The following is a 21,652-nucleotide window of genomic DNA, read 5'->3' on the forward strand; positions in this document are numbered from 1 at the left end:
GGAAAGCAGCCTCTTTCCCCGGTTATTTCAAGCACACTTCCACAGTTTTACACTTTCACCTGCAAGTCAGGTCTTGAAGGAAGGTGCTTCTTCAGTGGCTTCATCTCTGAAGTGTTTCCCACTGTCTTTCTCCTTGGTTTCTCCCCAGGTCTGTCCCTGGTGGTGGGGCTGGTCCTCTACATATCCAGCATTAACGACGAGATGCTGAACAGGACCAAGGACTCGGAAACGTTCTTCAATTACAAATACGGATGGTCATTTGCCTTCTCTGCCATCTCGTTCCTTCTCACAGAGGTACCCAGGAACTGTCACATCCCTGTAACTAGTGTATCCCATTCTCGGGGAGGGGGGGGCATTGAGGCTGTGAGCAGAAAGAGGACTCGGATGGAGTTTAAGGGTAGGCTATGAGAGCAGGTACATAGTATGGTGGGAGACATATACAGTGGGGACAGACCCCAAGCCTGGAGCACCGGTGGAGCGTTTGATCGTGACTTGATGCCGAGCACAGATGCAGAGGAGGACATGTGGTTGTGCCACGTTATTTACTGCAGGAACCCAGGGCACAGGGCAGTGAAGTGGCTCCTCAGGAGCCCTTGTGCATCGTCAGCAGAGCAAAAAAAGCAATTTATATTTTTGTTCTGTTTTGGCGGTGGTGGAGAAGGCAGCCGTCAGCAGGGCGAGCGTCAGGCCATGTCTCTCTCCCTGCAGAGTGCCGGGGTGATGTCCGTTTACCTGTTCATGAAGCGATATACGGCCGAGGACATCTACCGACCTCACCCCGGCTTCTACCGTCCCCGTCTGAGCAACTGCTCCGACTACTCGGGGCAGTTCTTGCACCCGGACGCGTGGGCACGGGGACGCAGCCCTTCGGATATCTCCAGCGAGGCGTCCCTGCAGATGAACAGTAACTACCCGGCTCTGCTCAAGTGCCCCGACTACGACCAGATGTCCTCGTCCCCGTGCTGAGCCCCGCCACCCCTGCACCCACTCCCACCCAAGCACCGATGGTTGCTGAGTCCTGACTCCATTTGTCTTTTTTTTTTAGGCCACTCTTTCAGGGCAATTGCCTATTTATAGGAGCGTAAATATAACCAGAGAGATTGGTTATATAACCAATAATGTAACCTAGAGAACTGGGATATTTTCCTTCCTTTATTTTTTTTTTTATTCTTCCCTGCATAACTAAAAATCTCTCCAAAGTCCTCTTCTTGCAACTCATCCCGCTGTGCAAACAGCAGTTCTGCCTGGGGGATAAATCCAGGGCTGGACTCGAGAGCAGAAAAAAGAAAATAGAGTAGAACTAAGGAAAAAAAAGTGTATTTTTTGGTTTAGGTAGACTGCAAAAGTTTGTGCATTTGGCTGTATCACTTAATTACAGATTTATTGGCCTAAGCGCCAGCAGGCGTAAAAGATTTGTGTAAATTTCCAAGAAATAGCCATCATTAGAAAAATATAAATTTTATCTTGATTCCATATTTACTGATTGATATCTCTTGTTGCTGGATATCACTTTTAACCAGGCTGTAATGGGAAATAGCCATCTTTCTCGACTATACCTCAGCAGGCTTAGGCACAAGCAGGTTGCTGTTTCTCAGTGGCCACTTGCAAACTGTTGCTTAAATATCCCGTGTCAGACTGGAGGCACTACAGCCCTGGGGTGTCTGGGCTATTGGGTGGCTCAGGCTCCCACATTTCCTCCGCCATCCCATAGACTGGAAGTCTGAAGAGTGACTGGGAGAATCTCAGTGCAACACTGAGTGGAAAACTACCTAAAACTTTCCCACAGGAAACATTAGGCACAGGATTTAGGGGAAATTAGGGCCAGAAGTGCAAGTTATTTTGGTGAAAGGCGAAATCCCAAACTGGTGTAAAGTGATGTAGCTGAAATTAATGGCACTAGTCCACCATAGAAAAGTAGTTGGCTTATACTTAATTTTTGCAGAATGTGGTATTTTAGCTGCTTTTTCATGTGTGTATGAACCTTATTTTGAGGTTTTAAGTTTTAAAATTTCATATAATGGTTTGGCATTTTGGTCTTAGAAGACTTAACAGCTGCCAGGGTGAGAGCATCACTCTGATTGAAAACAAAGGGCAGGGAAGGAAAAGGCCATGCTCCCTCGTGCGCTCCTGTGCCAGCCGCGAGCTTGTCCCCTCACAGGAGAAAGAACTTTGTCCAAATTTTATTTCTGTTCTTGTTACTTTAAACCTTTCTGAAAATTTCCTTTCTGCAAAACAAAACCCTCCAGGGATTCTTGGTATATTTAAGCTTGTTTTGTCTTACTGTAATTAAAACAAATAGAATATACGCACTTTTAAGCTCATTTGTAGCATACCGTGTAATGAATGTTGCACCTCTTTGTTATCATTTATTACTTATAAACTACTCCAAAGTAGGGTCCAAGCCCTGGCGCAGCACCACTGTTTGCACCAACTCTGACGCCCATCCTGTGGGACCTCACTGCAAGCATGTATCCAGCCAATAATCCCTGAACAGGATTCTTTCCTCCCCAGCTCCTTCAGATAAGCAAGTAACGCATATCTAGTGTATATCTATTGTTGCTGACTCCTAATTTGCTAAGTTTTAAAACCAGGGCATCTTTTTGTAGACACAATTGTATTTACCTTTAGTTTTTGTATTACCCTCAAGTGTCTGTTTTCTCATTTTAAAACCCAGTTTGTAAGTGCTATGTGACAGGTTCACTGCTGGGAAGGTTCAAGCATTAAAGCACAACTCAACCCCACCATCCAGTGACAAAGCTTGCTGATCCTCATCTGTTCACCCCAGCCAGGTAAACCATCAGTTTTCCACTGGGATCTCTGTGTTCGGTGTGAATTAGGCTCCAAGAAAGCGCCGGAGTCCACAATCTTGCATTTCCCAGAGCCCGATCTAGTTTGCTGGACTTGATGTTAGTGGTTTCTGGTGGCTCAAAGACAGTTGCCTCTGCATCTTCCCCCGAAGGATCCTTTATATTCTCAGTCCGTCTTGGAAGGCAGACCTTCGGAATCACCAAAATTGCTGATGCTCAGAGGCACGAGGGCTGTCCCACACGGCTTCCTTCCCCACGCCGGGGAGTCATTTAGTGCGGTCAATACTGTGCAGCATCATGAGACATCCCTGTCCTCAAGTGGAATGTTCCTTTGTACTGATTAAATGCAGAATTCTTCATTTTATAAATTGTCTGCCTACATAAGCAGAAGACATGAAAAAAACTTCACGCCTTCCTCAAGGCCCCAGAAGGTTTAGCAGAGTCTAGGGGCGAATTAGAAAAGTAATTATTTTAATTCATTGGAGAGATTGTCGTCATGTGGCTGCATTTGTGAGCCCAGGAGTTCGCACGTTCACCCAGCGAGCACAAGCCCTTCGTAAGTGCAGGACTGCTGAAAGAAATCTGTCAAAATAAGTGCTTGCTCCTGGTTCAGAAAATGCTGGTTTTGGGCAGGAAAATGTGGCGTTTGGTAAAGCACAGGCAACAGTGGTTGTGCCGCCGGGTGGTGTTGCTGTCCCTCTAACAGTGCCCGGCGTGGCAGCAGCTTTCAGCATGGACGGCTATGGGCCTCTAAATGCAAGTATCACACCTTCATGGACTGTGGAGAAACTTCTCCAGAGCCTCTGAGGCACGGAGACATGAGCATGGCGTGGGTGAGGTGGTGCGGCAAGCTGCGGAGCCCAGCCACCCTGCAAGGTCCTTCTCCCCCAGGCATCACTCCGTGGCTAATGTTCTCCACAGCAATAAATGCTCAGTAAATAAATGTAGTACCCCCGTAGGACACCTACTCATCATTTAAACACCTCTCCTAGTCATCTGGCATGATTTCACCCCACATTAATCTCTGTTATGCCACATCCTTCCCTCCTTGAATAACACCGCTCAGTCGCCTCCCCTGGTCTCTCTCCCACCCCTATTTCAGTGCTGGCCACCCGCGGTGTTCTTTCTCTGTCTGTTGCTTGGATTGCAATAAGTAAAAAGTGGAGTTGGAGGATAAACTAGCAATTAAATTAGAGGTTTAAACCCTATGAAACTGAAGTTCTTAAATTCACCTGATGGGACGAGTCAAGCCACTCACGGGCCCATAGGAAGGTAATTGCTCATCTGACACTTCGCAGAAAATTGTTTGCACTTAGAAGCAAAAAAAACCCTCTTGTTTTGCATGAATGACTAATTGGTGTCAGACTCTTTGTGCATGCGGCTGTGTCTGCTTGAACTATACTGTTAGAGCAAATTACTGGGATTACGGGTTAAATAAAAACCCGGCGCTGCCTGATCCACACAGTTCGCTGCTCCCTGGTGCTGCTCAGGACTGCAGCGGGCTGAAGTTTTTTTCTTTCCCTGCCATCGGCCTCCCACACGGCACACACATCCATCCCGCAGCCTGGGTGCCATATGGAGTTCACGGCACCGGGAGGGATGGATGGTAACTGAAGAAACTGCACGTGGGAGGCGAGCGAGCCCCCAGCCCACACAGCTCGGGAGAGGCTGGTCGGGAAGCCAGGTGCCCTGAGACCTTCTCGGGGAACTCCTGGGAGCCACCCTCCCCTTGTGTGTTTGGGGTTTTTTAAATTAAACACCCCTTCTGTAAGCCCAGGGAGGCATTTTCTGGCCTCTGACTCCCAGGACACGAAAGCTCCTCTCTGCCAGCATCCCCCCTCCTACCCCCAGGGCATGCTCTCCTCGTTGCACCCTTCCATCACATCACTCCCATGGCCCCAGGTGTGATAGGGCCTCAGTGGGAACGGGCTCCATTTGCCCATTAGTTAGGAGTGTCCTGAAAACCCTTATTGAATCATGAGGTATGGATGCAAGAGGTTCATTAGAGACCAATCGTGAGCAGTAATTAAGTAGCCAGGAATAACAAGGCTGTGCTGGGTCATGTTCTCCCTCAGTTGTTGCTGGAGCAGCTCACGGCTCCAGAGCTCTTTCTTGCACAGTGGAAAAAAAATTTCTATATATATAAATCTACATATAAGTATAGCTGAAATGCCCTCCAGTGCTGCTCCCCTCGCACCTATGTTGCTAGTGGGCATGAGGAGCCACCAGGAAGGTTAAGGTGAGGCCAGAGCCCCCGCTGGGCAGTAACCCCCTCCCAGCAGGGATGCAGACCAAGAGCACTGCTGAGCTGTTTCGGCTGCTGGTGAAGCTGCTGCTGTTGTGAGGTGAGGTTTGGGCAGGTGTTTTGGGGCAACCTGGTCCTGCTCTTGCCCAGGAGGATGGCATGGAGCTGCTGGTCAAGTGCGCGGGGGGGACGGCAAATCCCTACAGCTGAGGAAGCCCCAGATGAACCTTGCCGTTGCCTCCTCTGGACACAGGACTGAAGACCTGTGCCCTTTTATCAGCTTCGAGCAGGCAAAACCCAAAGGTATTTTATTAGAGTGGGTTTCAGCCACATATCACTGTGGCAGGGTAAAGAGCTGACTCAGGCACGATGAAGGCAGTTTGGGGGTTTCCAGTACACAGTGCTCTGCTCACAAGCCCTTGTGTTGCATTATTAATACTATTTGTCAGGGTTGTGTATTCATCTTCCCAAATGTGAGTTAGCCCCATGGGCTATTCAAGGTGTGCTAAGAAATTAAATAGTCTTATTCCTCCCTGCTGATAGCTTGTTAGCTGTGCAGAACTGGTGTGTCCATGATGGGGATGCTGTGTGAACAGGCAAAGTATTCACATAAGTAAATACTCCTCCACTAATGAGAAGTAGCTGAGAGATATTTATTTTCTTCTTCTTCTTCCTTCCTTATGAGATTACTTATTTACTTCCAATTTTTTTCCCACCACAAAAGATTGACATTCAAACCTAACTAGAAAAAACAGCATTTCTCCCTTCTTGCTTTTCTCATCCAGTTTTAGGGCCTCTTGGTGGGGTCTTCTTCACCTTGCTGCAGCACCCCTTGCTGCATGGGTTGGCTTGCTCTGCCATCTCTTCCTCCCCGAGAACCACATCAGCTCTTCAACTTTGATTTCTGCAAATTGGCTGCACCACAGCTGTCCTGTACTCATTAAAGCTGTGACTCCTGGGGCGGGGAGGAGGGTGTCCCCAGCTGCTCAGTGGGTGCCACCCCACACGCCCTGCCGTGGCTGGGGTGCTCAGCTGACCTTTTCTCCATGTACCGTGGGGTTTCTGTCTATCGCTATTGTGTAGATATCAAATTGTAACCTGTTCCCATGGATACAGTAGATTATAGAAAGGGAAGAGCTGCCTCTTTGCTTTATCTTCATGTACGGTTTTATATACATTAGACTTTGGATTATGATGACCTCAGCAGGCAGTGATTATAATGGGCAGGCGATGGCTGCAGCGATCACCCTGTGTATCTTTAATTGCAAACCAGCCCCCCGGATGTAACCCTTGAAAGGAAAGGAGAGGTGGCTCTGGATGGCGTGGGACTGCCCATCGTCTGGCCCTCCCCGCGGCTGCAAAATGTGTGATTAGCAAAATATGTGCCCAGGTCACATTGATTTCAGTGACAGGCACTGCAGTGCTGAGCACGCTGGTAAGCTGTGCCCCCATGTCCCTACGGGTGACACAAGGAAGGGCCTTCAGCCAGTCAGTCACACTGGCTTGTGTCACAAATGATTCCGGTGAAAATGGGGATGGATGAAGAGGAGATGACGCTGTCAGCGTTGCTGTCCTGTAGCCTGGTGCCCATCACTGCAGCAGCGGTCGGTACGTAGCGTCACTGTGCCAACATCCTTCCTGTTTTCACACCACTTCATCTTGGAGTCTCTGGCCAATTTGGTCTTCAGTAGGGGAAACACTCTTTTTATTATTACTATTACAATTTGCAAGACAGGAAAGCAGTATTTCAACCAAAAGATTAGCCCCACTCAACCGTGTTGCCAGACTCCTATCCAAAGGGCTGTATTTGAGGAATACATTGGCTCTAACTGGATGTTTTGAAGCCCCGAGCAGTTTGTACCGCAGTGTTCTGCAGGTTCTGTCCGGCATTTTAATCAAACCATCTCAGAAATCCCCAAGCCTCACGCCTCTCTCCATTTCCAGTGAAAGGAGAAGTATTCACGCACAAATTGTGATTAATATGCCTTGAAAATATGCAGCACCAGCATGCAAGGTTATTCCCCAATAAGCCGTCACTTTTGTCATCAGCTCCTGAAAAATCTGGCTGTGATGAGATGCAGCTGCTTTTAATCTTTAATGTTAGGGCAGCGTGAATTCATTTTTCTAAGAGGAAAAACCCCGTGCGAATGGGGTGCAGAGAAGGTGTTTGATTTGGGCGCATTCAGGTTTGCAGCTGCTTGAATGGAGGCTGATGCAGCTCAGGCTGCTCAAAGGGCTGCGTGAGCCAGCGTGTTTGGGTTCTGTTTAAATCACTCATTTTGGAACAAAGTCCATACTACCTGAATTAGTCCCAACTACCATCAAGCACCTGTAAATCTGCATGTAGAGAAATCCCCGGACCTGAATTTCAGCTCTCTGTTCCTAATCAACAGCGTGCGTAGGCACGTGTTGAAATCCCTTGGACTCCAGCAGGATCCACATCAGAGCCAAAATTAAGCCCAAGCGAAGCTCTGCTGAACAAGAGCTGTCTTTGTGGGCATGTTTAAAAGCACCTGGTAGTGGGCTTCTGTGATAGAGGAGCTGGAAGGCACGAAAGAGGAGATAGTAAAGACACACGACCATAAATTTCTTATTTTCCCAGAGTGATAACATCTTTAATGAGGTGTGTTTTCACGGAAATATAACCCTGAGGTTCTCGCATCTGCCTGGCATCTTGACACACGCCAGCTTCTCGCTGCAACTTCAGGGGGAAAATTTGCCGAGAAAGCTGAAAGGTGTTATTTAATTAATAACAGCTAATTTGAATAAGTACCGAAATGTCACTCGGCTTCTCTGGAGGTGAGCTTGGTGATTTCACCTCCACGGGGAAATGGGAGGTTTCTGAAGCCAGGGGACACTATCAGCTCACGCACACGAGCAAGGAGCAGCAGTGTCTTAAGACTCAGCGTGCTGTCATGTCAGCGCAGGTCAGAAGCTGCTCATTTCTTTATATTTAATAAGTAAATCTATGGTATTTAGATTTAGCATAACTGAGTGCTGTGTGGGCCTTAATGCTGGTTTAATCTGTCTCCAGCTCGGCTCATCAAAGGCTGCTGTACGTGAGGGGATAAATGAGGCATCCCCTGGCACGTGACGAGGCTGCACAGTGCCCATCTGACATCTTACACTGAAATAATACGGCTTTTAAAGCTGCCTTGCTTCAATACTAGACAAGTTCAAATATCTGAGTGAAAGCTCTTATTTACCCTTGAAAAGCAAATTGTGTTTTATTTTAGCAGGAATTAGAGGGTCTGTTTCTTGAGAGAGCATCCCCAGTTCTTGCTGCGCTTAACGAACTTTGGAATGACCGATGTTTGTCCAGGACAATAGGATTATATATTATTTAGTAGTATTATTCATAATTTAGATAAACAGAGGAGGTCTCTCTAGCAGTGCAGAACACGTACATGTAAAATCCCCATCAAATTATTTATTTCCATATAAATTATGTACTGTCAAAATGGCTCTACTGATCTGAAGGTTAAAGGCTTCATCATGGAAATGTAGCAGCTCCCCATCATTTCAATCAGAATGTGATTGTTTACAGAAAAAAATCATCCTGGTGGTTGTGGATTTCCTATTGATCTGCTTCAGCAGCTCTGTCTGACTTAGAACAGCTGAAATAAATGATATAAAAGTACAAACCTACGGTTGTTTTATCTTCCCATAAAAAGTAGGTCATATCCCCAACTGAGCTGTATTTTATTCATGTAAATACATTTTTACAATTAAAAATGCAACAAAAACTACGTTCATGTCAACAGAGCTGAGCCTGGCGAAACTGGGTTAGGGCTGATGCCCGGGCTTCCTCGGGGCAAAGCCTTGCTGCCGGACTGGCAGGTCCCTCGCTCCTCTGCTGTGGACCCGGGGCCCGAAACCGCCAGTTTGGGAGCAGGAAAGCCGGGCGAAGCAGGAGAGGAGTGAAAGCACTTAAAGCTCTCCAGATTGAGCTCCATATAGGAATAATTATGGCTGTTATTTTAAGAAGTTGTTTAATAATGTTAAACTGATGACAGCCTGAGATATAACACTGCCGCCTCCACACTCCTGGGGGCTTCTTCTTTTCTTCCCCTCGGCCCCCCGCCATCAGCTCTGGTATATTTGCGCTTCATTTGTAACAAGAGGAAAAAAAATGGGGTTAGGTCCAGCTGGCCTTTGTCTGAGAAGAAAGGTGGGAAGGTGATGCCCTGAAGCTCCCGAAGAGGGGTGTGCGAGGAAGGTTTCACAGTGCCAAACCCAGCAGCCCGAGCTGCACTGAGGCTGGGCTCTGGCCAGCACCTCCTCTGCAGGCATCAGTGGGTCATTAATGGGGGGGGAAGAAACTCTTTGACCAGGTCTTCCTTGTTCCAGGTGATGCCATTCAGCTGGGGTTTTTGTCTGGTTGGTTATTTCTCGTTGTTGTGTTGGGGGTAGAATTGTCCCTTCCATGCACAACATCCTTTTCCAGCCGGCGGGGGACGGCTGTCTTTCCTGTCCATGCTGGAGCTGCACAAGAAATAAGAGGTTAGGAAGGTTAAAATGCAATTTAAAGTACTGTGAAAATAGATCTGTCAACCTGACCTATTTGCTTGAGGGTCTTTGGGTTTTGTCTGGTTGGGTTTTTTAAGATGTCAGGAAAGATGCTTGAAAATAAATTAGGTTTCATTTAGCTCAGAGTAACAATTAAAACTTGGAATGGTCAGGGCCTGTTTAGGCAAATCAATTAAAAGGTTGGCACATAAGTGATGTGTACCTTTGTCTTTCACTGTCCTAGTCAGGCTGGGAGACCTTCAGACTGGGACGTTCAAAGGCAAGGCCATTAATACAACACGTATTTCCATCGGCAGACCCTATAACTGTCCTTTATGACCTTCTGGCTGGTCTCTAACCTGCTTTATTGCAGGCTGCTCCCTGAGGAGGTTTTCTCCATCACCTATCTTCCAGCCTATTTCATTTAAAGCAATTTCATTCGGCATCTCCAAATTCATCCCCAGGAATTTGAAGGAGCAGACACATCTCTCTGCCCACTGGTAGTGCTTGAAGTCACCTGCACGTCCCACCCTAGGTGCGATGACTTTCCATCAGTGGGGTAACCCATGGGATGGATGCGAGGGTAATTCCAGCGAAGTAGAGGGGATTGAGAAACCTTTAGGAAGTACGGTCCCTATTTCATACTCCCTCAGTGATGGGGTTAACATTTTTCACGATTTACAATGAAATTGAGACAAAGCACCAGCTATTTAAAACATCAGAGAGAAACTAGGGAGACCACAGGTCATAGCACAGAAGACGTCAGACATAAAAGGACCCTTCACTCTAGTGGACAAAGACACTGCCGGGCTGGAATGGGACAAAATTCAATCAAAACTTGGAACTGTTAAAGAGAAGCTCCTGGTCTCAGCTTCGGCCCTGCAGCAGTACTGGCGTTAAGACTCTCAGGCTGCTCACCATGTCCTGGGCATGTAGCGGCAGCAGGCGCGGAAAGACCGGCAGCTTCTGCGGCATCCCAGCTGCAAGCACTCATCGCATCAAATATTCATGATCGAAATGGATGCAGAGAGCTCCCCCAGCCCGCAGTCCACCTCGCCGCCTTGCCGGCAGGTTGCACTCCTGACAGACAGCATCAGATCTGTACTGGCTGCGAGTGCTCATCGGGAGGGACCTTCACTAGCAAGGCTGAGGGAAGCCCCATGGATTGAAATATTTAAGAGTAGCCAGGACGGTTCCCTAGTAACTACCCTGAGGAGACGAGTCCTGCGCTGACAGCTCTGTATGTGCTCACATCCGCGGTGCAGGAGAGCAGCCTCCCGAAAGCAGCTCAGCAGCTCCCAATGGTGGTGGGCAACACTCTTGGAACCATTTGCAGTGCAGGTATCAGGCAGGGCTGTGTGACAGAACCCGGCATCACTAAACTACCACTGGGGCCTCCCTCCCCTAACACTCCATAGGATTTCTTGCTCCAGACAGGTTCTGTGCAGGGAGCTACAGCAAAAGCGGGGATAAAACCCGCTTCTCCTCCGATTTCAAGGCACAGGGTCTCCTGCCTGTCCCTGCCCAATGTATCTCACTGCCCGTGGGCTCACCAGTGGCTGGGTTTCATGGACAAAACAGGGTCTCAGCGTGATCCCTGTGCTCCCTGCCCCGGTTATGCTGCTTTTCAGTGCTGAAAATTCATCACATTTTTCTTTTCCCTTGCAAACTGCACGAGGGTACCTGGGTGCCAAGTGCCCAACTGAGAGGTGCTGTCACCGCTGGGACGAGGGGAAAGACACGTCACCAGGCAGCAGCCTGATGGGGCCCTTCTGCCTGGCACGGGTGCGAGTAACAATTTTGCCAGCTCCAGCACTTGCATTTGGCCCAGGCGGGGATTGAGAGTTAAATAACAGCCACAGGAGAATCCCACCCGTTCTTCCTTCATGAAAGAGACAACAGGTTGTAAAGTTCATCATTAATGCCAGAGGCAGAAAAGCTGAAAACCAGAGGATTTAAAACGTGTTTTTATGAACCCTTTCATCTTTTTTTTTTTTTTTTACTTAAAAACATTGCAGAATGAGCGTGTGGAGCAGTTTCCACCCTGAACTGCTCATCATTGGTATGTTGAAACGCTGTGTTACAGAGACGTTTTAACCTCCCCCCCTCCCTCTTTAGGAGAAAACGGCTCTTTAGGGGGCTGGGACGGTGGCGCGGGGGGGCCCCGCTCCGCGCAGCCGCGCCCCCCCCCCCGCCGCTTGTTTCGCAGCGCCCTCTCCTGCTCCTGCGGCGAAACAGCAGCCCGGGAAGGCTGGGAGCATACCCCAGAAACCGCTTTTTCCACCTCCAGTGATCCCGTAAAGGCTCCTCAGTGACGCTGAGCCCCTTTGTTCATTTCTGGGAACGCAGGCTGTTGAAAAAGCAGCTGAAACTCCTTCTGGAGAGGCAACGGTGGTGCTGTCCTCCGGCAATTCTGCTCCTCCTGCAGGAAGCAGTTTGTTCAAGCAGCAAAAGCGGAGTTCAAAGTCCTCACTCAGATGTAACTCCCATAGACTACCGGGATTTTGCCAGAGCAAAAAGATTTTGTAAAAAAACCCTGAAGACTGGGGTAGGCTCAGCTAAAAAATATGTATATATAATACTGTTTAAGAGCAGAAAGGAATTAAGCCGTTTAACATCAGGGAAACCTGCTTCTCATAGTGGCACACGAGTGTGCAGCTGGAGCAGTTAACACAGGCAAAGAAGTGTAAAGTCACTCGACTGGTGACAAAAAGTGTTGCTCTGGGACCAGGCAGTGACCAAAGAGGAAGAAATACCATCACCATCCTCGCAGTGCACCCTCTTTGGTCCTGCATTGCCACAGTCACGGTGCAATCTCTTGCAGATGCTCTCGCTCTGATCTAAACCAGCCGCATTGCTGAATCAGCAGAAAACCTGGGGCTACTGGAGGGATGTGAAAAATTTTGTTAGGGAAACTAATACTTTCACAAGCAGTGAAGTAACAACCAGAGCCTGGTTTCTGATGGACCTGTGGCTTGTGGTGGATTCTCTGATGTCTGGCGGAGATGCATTCCCGCAGCAATCCTTCCCCCAGGAGGAGCATTAGTGTCCTCATCTTCTTCTTCTTTCATCCAGCTATTTGCAGTGACTTTGTAGTACCCTGATATTGTTCCAGCTTGTATCCTACATCAAACTGAAACAGCTCAAAGGTTCAAAAGGTGTGGAGAGAGACTGACAGGTCAATGGTCACGCAAAGTTACGGATACACAAACATGCACAGTCAGCATTGCGGGCTGACCACACAAACCACATTTGCTTAGGAAGCAAGGGTTTAAAAAAAAAAGCTGAAAGTTTTATGAATTCTTAGCAGACAGGGAAAATGCTGTGACTAGGAATACAGTATGAAATGGCTTTAGGGCAGAATGAAGGACCTCTAAAATGCCACTTAAGTAGTGCCATGATGGGGGAAATGTAGCACCTTTGAGCAGACAAAGCCAAATAAGAGTGTGGGTTCGCAAAAAGGAAGCAGAAAGGGCAGAAGCAAAGGAGCCACTTAAACCAGCGTGGAGGAGCAGGAGGGAATGGGGAGAATACCCAGTCCTGTGCTGGGGGGGGCAGAAAAGAGGAATCAGGAACTTTCTGGAAAAGAGAGGAAAAGACGTAGCAGCAAATATCCTGCAAGCCTGAGAACCCACTGCATGGGTAGTCTCACCACCTCCAGCGTGTCTTCCCTTCCTGCCCCACACACAGTGGAGGGCATCTTGGAGCTGAATAATTGATTTTGTTCTGTATTTTCCCCTCGTCGGTGGCTCTGAGTACTGGGTCTGGCAGGAAACCCTGGATGACATGCTGGCTGCAGGTGTCAGGCTCCGGTTGCCAGATGCTGTCACAAGCAATTACTGAAGACTTCAGTGTACCCAGACTTTCTGCTCTGCAGAAACGCTGCTTTTATGACGTTCAAGAAAAAGGTACCACACTCCTGCCTTTGCTTGGACATTGAGGATACTCGGTGTTTACATTGTTGGATATGAGAGAGCAGAATGGGAGCAAATGCCCCAAAGGAGAAAGACCCTGCCACGGGGAATATCCTGCCCTTCTCTGGGTCCATAGCTCCAGGGCAGGAGCTTTATCATATAATAATGGAGCAGTTTTTATTCTGGCAAGAGAGATGTGTCAATAAACACCTCTTTGGTGCAATTTCTGGCAGCTGAACTTTGATTTGCATGGCCTCTGCAACTACCTCGGGGATACAGCTACACGTAACACATGGATTTTTGCTGATAAGCTGTGGACAGAATTGACCCCTTAGTAAATACCGCCCTAATAAAAGCTGCCTTGCATCAGCTGGGTTGCAACACTGGGCAGCCAAAAGTGGGCTGCTCCTGCTTGAACGTGGACAGCCTGGGACAGGGGGATCAAGGGAAACAACCTGACCAAGTTATGTGACAAAGGCTGGAGGAGGGGAGATCAGACAGAAAATGTCCATCATGTCCAAGGGCTGGGTGAGTGCATCCTCCCGCATCCCACAGCGGCTCGCTGAGGACCAGAGCGTAGCAGGAGGAGAGCGCTCAAAAAATTCCTTATAAACTAAGGATGTGCCAAGACCAAGAACCCCCCAGAGTCTTCCGGTTATTATTTTGAAAAGAAAACAAATGAAAATGTTTTTTATTATTAAAAGAGCCTATCTCAGGAAGCTGAAGACCTCCTCAATATCTGCTCGCATTATTAAAGGGAATGAATCATAAATGCACCTTGAGATGCAGTCATAGGCATCAGGATAAATCAATCCCCAGAAAAGAGAAGCATCAGCTGAGGGTCTTATTTGCAACTCCTCTTCGGAGCAATTTCAAGGCATGCAGGCCCCTGCTCCAGGAGGGCACCTGGTTCCTTTAATATTAATAACCCCCCCGCAGCGCTTCGCAGCACACAAATCTCAGGCTATGGGGAAAGCTGCTCTTTTCTGTACAGAAACCATCGTCCATGGAGGAGCCCAGGGCTGGGTTTGGGAGAAACATAGAGCTCTCTTTTTGTAATGGTGCTAAAGGAAAAAACCAAGCATCAGCTCTCAGCAGTAAGATATATTAACATGACAGATGGCTTGCAGAAAAAGAAAAACTGTCTCGGGTTTTGAGATTTGTGCTGACTGCACCACAGAAAGGAACTATTCCAATTAGCATCTGTGCAGACTAATTGAGGAGCATTGAGAGTATCAACACAATTTGCCGCCATTGTCAAGCAGTCATTGTTCTTGATTATTTTTCTCAGTTATCCCTTCTGTCACAAGTCTGGCGACAGAGAAAATGCCGCTTTGGTTTTTGCCTTCCTGTGCCTGTATCCACTCTCCCCGCTCCCTTCCCGGGAGGGCATGCGGAGCTGTGCCGAGCAGCTTTCTGGGATGCGGCTCACATCCCATGGGCAAAGGTAATGCAGCTTTCCTGGGTACCCGAAGTTATTCCTGCCTGGTTGAGCAAGTCCATCACGAAGCAAATATTGTGATTCATCAATATGACTAAAGGCAACCGAGTTTTTAGCCATACGGCCACGTGCAGCTGTCATTTTGCATTGCCGTAATGCAAAACCAGCCGGGGCTTTCTCTGGAAGGAAATTCCTGTCACCATCAAGTGTACCTGGGGGAAATGCCTCTCGGCACACGTGCTGGAAGCCACGGCCCTGGCACACGTCATTTACCTGTCTCCTTCTGTTTGTTAATTAGCACTGAAATGCAAGTGGTTTTTCTGCTTACCATGTTTATGTGCTGTGGCTGCACCCCAGGCTCCGGCACAGGGCGTGCGGGAGCCAGAAATCAGCCCCTAACTGCAAAAACTCCTCTCACTGACCCCTACCTACCAGACCTTCCCAAAGAAAAATGGGAAAATACTCTTCCGTGGGAGTTATAACCTTTCAGGAACAGAAGGTGGCAGACGAGTTTGCTCTGAGTGCCTGGCACAAGTAGCTGTGGTATTACTCAAAAGTTTAAAAGCATTTAATTTCTCGGTGCGGAGCGTGGTGGCGGCACACCCACCCCGAGCCCAGGGCAGCAGCCCCGCGGCGAGTGATGAGCTCTCGGGTTTATGGGTGCTCGGCACCCATTGTCTGTATGGCAATGCTGGAAAGACAGCGCCTGTCCCACGGATGCGCTCACCTTGGAACAGGCCTGTGTTTGTTAAACTCTGTGAATTTCTATCATGAAAAAAAATATATATATATATTTGCTATTTGTTAGCTTTTAGTGTTTAAGCTACAGGCACAGCAAAGAACTGGGCAAATCAGGACATAGTAAAACCTTTCAATTTATGTCATTTTTCTCAGTCATTGCTTTTTTTTGTAAGGGGCTCAGGTAGACAACACCTAAGACACATCTGAGAACAGATGATGGAACTAATCCTGACACGGTCCATGCAAGAGGCAGCACTCCAACGCAGGCAGAAGGAAATTGCCTTTTCTCTTTTTTTTAGCAATGCATCTGTGCAGGACAGTAATTTTTCCCAGTGCCGAAAAGGAGAAGACACCCCTTCCCTACAGACCGCATACGGACAGCTTTGCCCCGTGGGCCGCTGCAGGCCGTGCTCAGGGCTGCACAGCCCACAGCAGTGGGGCTCATTAGCGAGAAAGGGCAAAGCAAAGGCAGCAGGCGCGGGTGCCTCAGCCCGCTGTGTCCTCCGAGCCCCGTGCAAAGCTCTCAGCTCGTCCACGCTGAGGGCTGGCAGCCTCGCCTCGTGCGGTCCCCTGGGTTGCTGCCTGCCAGCCATGGGCAGCCAGGTTTGCTTTCAGGCTCCAGTGGGTTTTGGCCCCTTTAACTGGCACTGAAGAGGTGGGAAGCGGTGGGGCTATAAAAGGTCTGCAGTGATCAGTGAGGCTCCTGTGAAGGGTTTCTGCGCTGGCCAGGCAGAGCTGCAGCAGTCCTGCCTTGCTAGGTGGAGGAGGGCAATAGCTCAGGTAAGAGTCCTGCTCTCTGCTCCAGCATTGCTGCTTTTCAGCTGAAATTTATCTCATCTTATTCTGAAACCTGGTTTTGTCAGGAGCCTCTGCAGGTGTCAGCAGAGGTCTCTTGCTGTGCTCAGTACACTGGAGGACCTGCCGGGGCTGCGGTTTGAGCCTCCATGGGTGAGCTTCTTGCCCAGAAGAAAAAAGGTTAAACTGGGGCCAGCAAACACTGTGTCTTGTGGTCTCAGCTGCTGCGAGGTCCGGGCTTGTTTGGGTACAGACCTCTCTGTACTGGACTGTGTCATGGGCCCAGCTGGAGGGAAGAGGGTTTATTGATGTGAAGGGCTTTAAGTGAAATGAAAGCTGCTTTCTGTTAGCTTTAAAAGCCATATTTTTATGTTCCTGTCTTCACAAAAGAAAAGCTCTCCTGATATATATATATATAGACCACGTGTGCATGAAAATGAGAGATGTTGCCCCCAAAGCAGGAGCAGGGTGGGGGAGATGGGCCAGAGAAAATAACTATGGTCCTGCTGAGGAATACTTTGATTAAAAATATTAATGAGCTCCTCCAACTCTCAGCCAGAGAATACTGTAATCAGGTGGTAAACCCCTGAGTGGATAAACCACACTGCTAATTCCTCTATCCATCTTCCACTGCAGCAAAGCTCATGTTACAGTTGGGATTTTCAGTTTTCACCTAATCATCAGGCTGCAGCTTGATGTTGCTCATCACCCATTAATGGTAGCTTTAATGAGAAAAGATGGTAAAAAAAAATTGATGTCCCAAGAACTAATTCCTCAGCTTCAGAAGTCTCTTCAGACTTTACATATGGAGGGAGCTGTTTCTTCACCTCTGCTCTGTGACAGGGCTAAACTATCGGTTATTCACTCAAAAAACATATCTGGGGGCAAATCCAATTTTCATGAAGGCTTGGATCCAGCTGCCATCTCCCAGAACAGGGAATTTCATGCTTCCAGGTGATGATGGCAAACTGGGTTTGTGCTTTCTCTCCACGTCAGGATACTTTTCTTTTATCTTTTATGACTTTGTCCAAATTCAGATGAAAGCCTTAAGCCTAGCAGAGAGCTGGATCCTTTGAGATCCCTGGTGAAGGTTTTTGACCAAAACCCTTATTTCTTCAACACTTGATCTTTATAACACACATTGACATTATGAACAAATAAAGGTAAATAACAAGGCTTCCCTACCCAAGTTAAACTAATTACTGGTAGTTCAAAGCTTTACAATGAAAGATAACTTTCCTACCCTGTGTTTTTGGAAAATTGGTAGGCCATGCTCCATCTAGAGACAAACAGAACAACAGTAGGGGTGTATCTTCTACTGGGTTCCCTGCTAATACCCAATTTATAAGAAGCACCTTTAGCTGGGAATTGTTTTCAGCTGAGGTGTGTGGGTACTGGCAAAATGAGCTGTATTGCATTAATGTTCTCTTAAAGATTCAAAAATGTTATGCAACAAAAAATTGCCAATTCACACCACTTCTTTAATAGACTTTCTAACATATACTTTAAAAAAAAAAAAAAGCCTGGATTGCAGAGTTTTCTTCTCGAGCTGTCTAGGCTTGCTGTCAGGAGCAGCTTCAAAGCCATTTTTCTTTTCATATGCTTGTCTGGTGTGTCTAACGGAACATGATTACTTTTTCCTAAATGAATAGATAATTTTGCTTTTGTCTTTGATTTTTTGTCTTTGACACTATTGGGCTGAATCTCAGGATGGCTTAGTGTAGCGTGTGTTCATTATTTAATGAAATTTGTTTTGTGGGGTTTTTTCCTTCTACCTGAATTTGTTTCCAAGTAATATATTTTTGTAATAGTGCATTCAAACACACTTGAAATATTAATGAGGCAAGTAATGTCCCATTTCAATTGAAATTTGCCATAATATGCAAATAATCCTTCACAGGTCTCTGTTTTAGTAACGATGACGATGGAAACGTCTCATTTTCTCCCCAGCCAAGTATTCCGGTTGGGTTTCGGTGTGTGACAGTCATTAGCTATGGAGTGGCTGAACTCATTACAACTGCTGGGAAAAGGGCACTTGCTGGTGTGTGAGTTCTTGACGCAAAACTGCTTTTCAGGCCATGCACTTGCTTTTGGTCAAATTTCCAAGGCCCTCGTTGAACAGGATGGCTGCTAGAAAAAGCAGACTGACTCTTAAGATGGTGAAATGCTTTCATGGACATAATGACTTTTGGTCCAAAGCTTGAGGTTTTGCCGCCCCAACTTGGGCAGATCTCTGAGCTTTTCCTGGGGCCACCAGGGAGATGGGGTTGGATGGGAGATGGGACTTTGCCTGGACATGTCGAGGGGATGTTGGGGGGATGCGCCGACCTCCCCGTCTCACCATGCATCGCCTAGTCCAGCTGCTGCCAGCTTGATATTATTGGTAGAAGGCCCCTGAGATGAAGCTGCCTTTGGATAACTCGCCTGAAGGGTTAAGATGGACAAAACAAGCACAAAAGCTGCCCGTGGAGTTCAGCATCACTGGTGGGGATGGCTCCTCACTGCAGTGGCCAGCTCAGAAAGGAGGGCAAGTGCCTGAAAGGAGGATGAATGCGCTACAGAGAGCTCGATCTCCTGGTTTTACAAGCAGTTGTGGCAGGACCTTTGCTGATGTCACGGCTTTCCTGGAGTTGCAAACCCCTCAAAGCCACCTTCCAGGAAACACAGCCTCCTTTGTCACCCCAGAGAAGAAAATAGGTTTTGAAGACATTAAGAGGCTCAGCAGCTTCAGAGTGAATCTGAGAGCTTTGTATCACCTACAAACCCATTTTCCTTAGATCACTGACTTCTTTCAGGACTGTCAGGCTGTTTTGTGCTTAAGCTTTATTCAGACCTTGCAATGAGAGATCCCTGTGTCTGTGTGTGTTGCTGTGAACTTGGAGCAAAAGCTGTTTGCGCTGGGCTGGGACGGCAATGCGTAAATGAACCCTTTGCTGCAGCCCTGCCTGTGGGTTTGGCCTGGCAAGGGCTACGGTGAGGGGTGTCCTAGCCAACACTGGGTTATCGACTGGCACAATTGAATGAGAAGTAAGTCACATTGACTCTAGGCTGCAAATAAAGATGCCAACAGCCAGAGCTGTTTGGGCTGCTTGAATTATATATCAGTCCAGAGCTGTTCTGTATTTTGTGAAGGCAGCAACCCCTCTGGGATCAAGGTGTGCGGCTGGGGGAGCGCTGCTCTTCTCTACATAACACCCAGTCCCTTCCCCTGCTCTCTGTGCGGGGATGGAAAGCAAACAGGAAGAAAAGCAAGATGTGGATATCCCTGCTCCATCAGGGAAATTAGCTCTGAAAGTAAACAGCTATCCCAGGGAGGCAGGAATATGCCCAAATCCTGGAAACGTGAATCACTCTGCAGCAAGTGCTTATCTGTAAGCCCTGTTGGGGAGAGCCAGGCACCTCTTCTACCCCCCAGCTCCGCTGCTGGTTTGCAATGAAAATGTGAGCCTCAAGAAGGTACCTGGAGAGGCATGTTCACGGGAGAGGGCCCGGAGCTGTGGGGTCTGTAGGGGGACTTGGAAACCTCATACTCTTACACCAGAGATCAGCTACCATCCTCTCTTCTTCCCAGAGCCACCGGTCTCAGGGTCAAGTGAGCTGCCATATTTCTTGCTTCTATTCTCTTTTTTGTTTTCCATTTGTCACTGCTGGCTGACTATTATGGAAATGGTCATAAATATCATGGTCCTGTTAGTGCTGGGGATGCATAGTACATGCATCGCTGGGTTTGCAGAATTACCACGGGGATGAGCTGGCGAGTCACTGGGGTGTTTGTCAGCTGGTAATTTGTCTCCAGAATTGTTGTCATTTCTTAAGCTGCCATATGAGAGAGGGTCTGAACGTACTCATGGCAGAGACGCAAACACTCCACCTCCTTTCTCAGAATACCCAGCACATGGACCTGGTTAAGGGATGTTTCTATATTTTCTTATACAAAGCCAGCTTTGTCTTTCTGCTGGTGGGCATGGGCCTTATTCTGGTCTCATTTACACTGCTGTCAACTGGAAGTAACCCCTCTGAAGCCAGAATAGAAAATGAAGCTCCTTGCCACATTTACATATTCTGCTCCTTACAGCATAATTTGTCCTAGTTTTTAAGTACTGAATGCCTTTGTAGGAATTTCATTATAGAGCGCAAGTTTTGTCAAGTGCATTCTGCTGGTTTTGCTGGAGCTTGCTAAGCACAGCCTATTTTTTCTGAATCCTTTGTACTGATAAGTATCTTTGCCCATGCCACAAAAAAAAATTTAAAACACAGCTTTGTGTCACATTCCTGGAAAAAAGACAGGTTGTTCTTGTAGGGAAAAAACTTTCTGTACCAGGAAAACTGTCTCCAGTGGCTCTTTGGGATGCAAATATGGACAATCTGAGGGTAGTTTGGAGGATCTCAGGCTTCTTGCCCAACGGTACAGCAGTCAGTGCTGATAATTGATTTCAACCCATCTGCGAGATGAACACCTGCTGTGCAATATGGCTCTGCTAGGATTATTTCTCCCTGCATAGCTGGAGTAAAATCTCCATCATTGACCACAAGATTGGGGGCATGCTTGCTAAAATCTGAACCACATCCTAGTGCAATGTTAGCAGTTCTGTTGCAGTATGTTTTATATACATTGCCTTAACACTTACGCATTTTTGTGGATTTTAATGGGCTGCTTTCTTTCTAAGCAAATCTAATTCCATTACTAAATAATACATTTGGCCTCCAACCTGGCTTGTGCTAATTACTCACATGCTGAATGGGTTTTAAATCTTGTTTGGAAACACTATAGAGTTTATTGTCTTATTAAAAGCACCTAATGTGAGCTTTTCTTTCTTCTTTTTTTTTAAGACTGCAATTGGTCTCTAGTGAAACCAAACAGATAATGCCATAATTTTTCACTAAACTAATTATCAGAGTGGAAGATGCTAATGTGTTTTGCCAACTGTGTCTCGTGTCTCCTCGGTTAACATGCAGCATGGTCACGGCTGTTCAGCAAGACTTTACGTCTCTGGGAGCAGAAAACGGAGGCTGAATTAAGCTCACCCCTTGCTCACTCTCTTTTGCAGCCATGTTAACGTGTTCAAGCTGTACTGCCTCTGCATGCACTTACAGTGTTAATCAAATGTTTTTCTTCCACAGAGGGCTTACAGAGACTTAATTTACCCGGATTCCTAAGGGTATCGGATTTCTGGGTTCCCTGCTCGCAAAAGTCCCATTC

The 21,652-nt window shown here is 47.5% G+C and overlaps 2 protein-coding genes across 2 annotated transcripts in view; both read left to right on the forward strand.

The window, feature by feature from the left end:
- The window catches only part of CACNG5 (calcium channel, voltage-dependent, gamma subunit 5), a 23,213-nt gene extending 22,247 nt beyond the window's left edge, over positions 1–966 (forward strand). The window contains exons 6-7 of the mRNA XM_009323774.1: positions 149–294; positions 709–966. Of these exons, the coding sequence (XP_009322049.1) occupies positions 149–294; positions 709–966 (404 nt within the window). The remainder of the gene's footprint in view (positions 1–148; positions 295–708) is intronic.
- A 5,615-nt stretch (positions 967–6,581) lies between these two features.
- Positions 6,582–21,652, forward strand: part of CACNG4 (calcium channel, voltage-dependent, gamma subunit 4) — a 69,314-nt gene continuing 54,243 nt past the window's right edge. Inside the window, exon 1 of the mRNA XM_009323775.1 lies at positions 6,582–6,660. Coding sequence (XP_009322050.1) covers positions 6,582–6,660 — 79 coding nt within the window. The remainder of the gene's footprint in view (positions 6,661–21,652) is intronic.

Source organism: Pygoscelis adeliae, unplaced genomic scaffold, assembly GCF_000699105.1.
Source record: "Pygoscelis adeliae isolate BGI_AS28 unplaced genomic scaffold, ASM69910v1 Scaffold75, whole genome shotgun sequence".
Taxonomy (NCBI): Eukaryota; Metazoa; Chordata; class Aves; order Sphenisciformes; family Spheniscidae; genus Pygoscelis; species Pygoscelis adeliae.